This window comes from Fulmarus glacialis, unplaced genomic scaffold, assembly GCF_000690835.1.
Source record: "Fulmarus glacialis isolate BGI_N327 unplaced genomic scaffold, ASM69083v1 scaffold38326, whole genome shotgun sequence".
In the NCBI taxonomy this organism is placed as follows: Eukaryota; Metazoa; Chordata; class Aves; order Procellariiformes; family Procellariidae; genus Fulmarus; species Fulmarus glacialis.
The window spans coordinates 16906-19308 of NW_009218285.1; the positions used below are offsets into that span (position 1 = coordinate 16906).

A 2403-nucleotide genomic window follows, 5' to 3' on the forward strand; every position below is an offset into this window, starting at 1 on the left:
TTTTTTCCCTTTTTTTTTTTTTTTTTTTTTTTTTTTTAATGTCTTGCTCTTTCCCCAACTGCAAAGCCAACTTCTACTTTCTGGAGGGAGCGCTTGACGCCCTGCTCTGCGGGAACAGCAGCGATGCTGGGTGAGTGCAGCTCGTGCTGGCGGCTGAGCTCCCCTCTGGCTCCTTGGGAGGGGAAGAGGCAGCCAGCGCAGCCTGTGGGACCACTGATGCTTGGGATGGGACAGGATTGGGGCTGGGATCGTGGCTTTGCAGGTGAATGGTCCAGGCATCCCAACTGTATCAGCTTGGGGGGGCGGGGATCGGGTCTGGGCATCCCAACTGTATCAGCTTGGGCCGGGGGTGGTCTGCTGAAGCATCTCAGCACCTCCAGGGACCGAGCGTTTCGCTGCGGGTGCAGGAGGGGCAGCGCCGGGGGCTCATGCCAGCTGCCCCCACGGCTCCTTTGGTAGGAAGTGCCCTGAAGGGTACCAGTGCATGAAGGCGGGGAGGAACCCAAACTACGGCTACACCAGCTACGACACCTTCAGCTGGGCTTTCCTGGCCCTCTTCCGCCTCATGACGCAGGACTTCTGGGAGAACCTCTTCCAGCTGGTAGGCACCAAATTTTTATCCTTCTGCAAATGTTCCTCTCGTTTCGATGCAGCCCCTGGTCTAGGACGGGTAAAAGTCACTTGACTGGAAACTTATGGGACCTTGTCCTGTGGTTTATGGCTCTAACCAGGATCAGCAGAGATGGGGCATGGTCCCATCCAGTTCCCCAACCTAAGCAGCGTAGGGTATTTTCCAGGGCAAAGCCCAGGTGTGCTTCAGCAATGCTGCCAGCTGTATCATGGAAATCAGGGATTTATATGAGTATCTCGTACATCTCTGGCTTGAGCTGAGGGGGAAGGTAAGGGGGAAAAGCTAGGTCACTTGTACCCTGCATTGAGTCATCCTCTAGGGAGAAGTTGCAGATACCATAAAATCCCAGCTGACCCCGGGTCCAGATAGATAAAAGCAAGCCTGTGTCTAAAGGCTACATGTGTCCTCTGGAAATGATTATGCCCAAATCTGGAGTTAGAAGAGGACCACTCTTGGCCCAAGGGTGAGACCTGAGAAGTTGGGGCTGACAGGCATCAGCCCCTGTCATAGAAAAGCGAGTCTCTGATGAAATACTGGTCCCATCTCCATAGACGCTTGCAGCCCTTGGGCTGCCAGATAGCAGAGAGTAGCATGGCTGGGTTTGCCGAGACTTCTGGCTGTTTCACAAAAGTCCTAACCCAGTGCCATGGACTGCAGGAAGGTCAACTGGACAATGACCAGCCCTTGGGGAAGATGGGAGCAAAATATTGTACTCCTACCACAAATGGGAGGGTGCCCTGGTGTAAGACCTTTCATTGAAAGCATCGCCAAACCGGTATCGTGCCAAGGTGGTGTGACAGCCCGTGCCTCCTCTTTCCACAGACGCTGCGTGCAGCAGGGAAAACGTACATGATCTTCTTCGTGGTGGTTATATTTCTTGGTTCCTTCTACCTCATCAACCTCATTCTCGCAGTGGTGGCCATGGCGTATGCAGAACAAAATGACGCCACGATGCTGGAGGAGCAGCAGAAGGAGGAGGAATTTCAGCAGCTCATGGAGCAGCTGAAGAAGCATCAAGAGGAGCAAGAGAAGATGGTTAGTGGAAAGTGTGGAGGCCAAAATGAGGGACCTTAGGAATAGGGGGAGAAAAGCCTCTATTTATGGTGGTGCCTCTATTTATGTAGAATCCAAGAATAAGCCCCATTCAGTCCATAGTAAGCAAAGATAATAACTGAGTAACTATTTTGGGGGTCACAGCTGAATCAAAAATTTGAGATACTATCCTGGGTGGGGAAAAAGAAAAAGGCTGAAAAGATTTAATTTCCAAATCCAAAATCCAGCGCAGGGAGCACTGGGAGGCAGCAGAGAGGTGCAGCACAGAGGTGCAGTATTGCTTGAAAGGAGGAGGTGGGAAACAAGGCATAAAAGGCACCAGAACTAACAATATATCTTCCCGCAGCACATCAAGAGCAGGAAACCTGGCAGAGAGCCTGCACGGGCAGATTATGGTCAGGGTACAAAAGAAGCACTCAAGGAAGGTAGGGCAGTTGCAGCAAAGCTAAATGCATTAGCAAACCATTTGCTTTTGGCCAAGACTGGAAACAGAAGAGGGCTTGAGAGAACCTGTGTCTCACCCAGGGAAGTCCTGGTGTCCTTGCAGGCCTCGCTGCTGTCCCCCAGCACACCAGCAGATATACACGTCTGATGCTGCAGGGAGTTTGCAGTCGAACGAGCTGATGTCAAAATGGGTGGTCTCTGAACCTGCCTGATTTCTATGATTCTATGAAATAGGTAGAATAGAATACCCTCAGCAGGTTTGCAGATGACACCAA

The 2403-nt window shown here is 51.6% G+C and overlaps 1 protein-coding gene across 1 annotated transcript in view; it reads left to right on the forward strand.

Moving 5' to 3' along the window:
- Positions 1–1666, forward strand: part of LOC104078373 (sodium channel protein type 4 subunit alpha-like) — a gene marked incomplete at both ends in the record, with an annotated part of 8266 nt that extends 6600 nt beyond the window's left edge. Inside the window, 3 exons of the mRNA XM_009579987.1 lie at positions 67–130; positions 460–601; positions 1454–1666. Of these exons, the coding sequence (XP_009578282.1) occupies positions 67–130; positions 460–601; positions 1454–1666 (419 nt within the window). The remainder of the gene's footprint in view (positions 1–66; positions 131–459; positions 602–1453) is intronic.
- Positions 1667–2403: the final 737 nt, after the last annotated feature.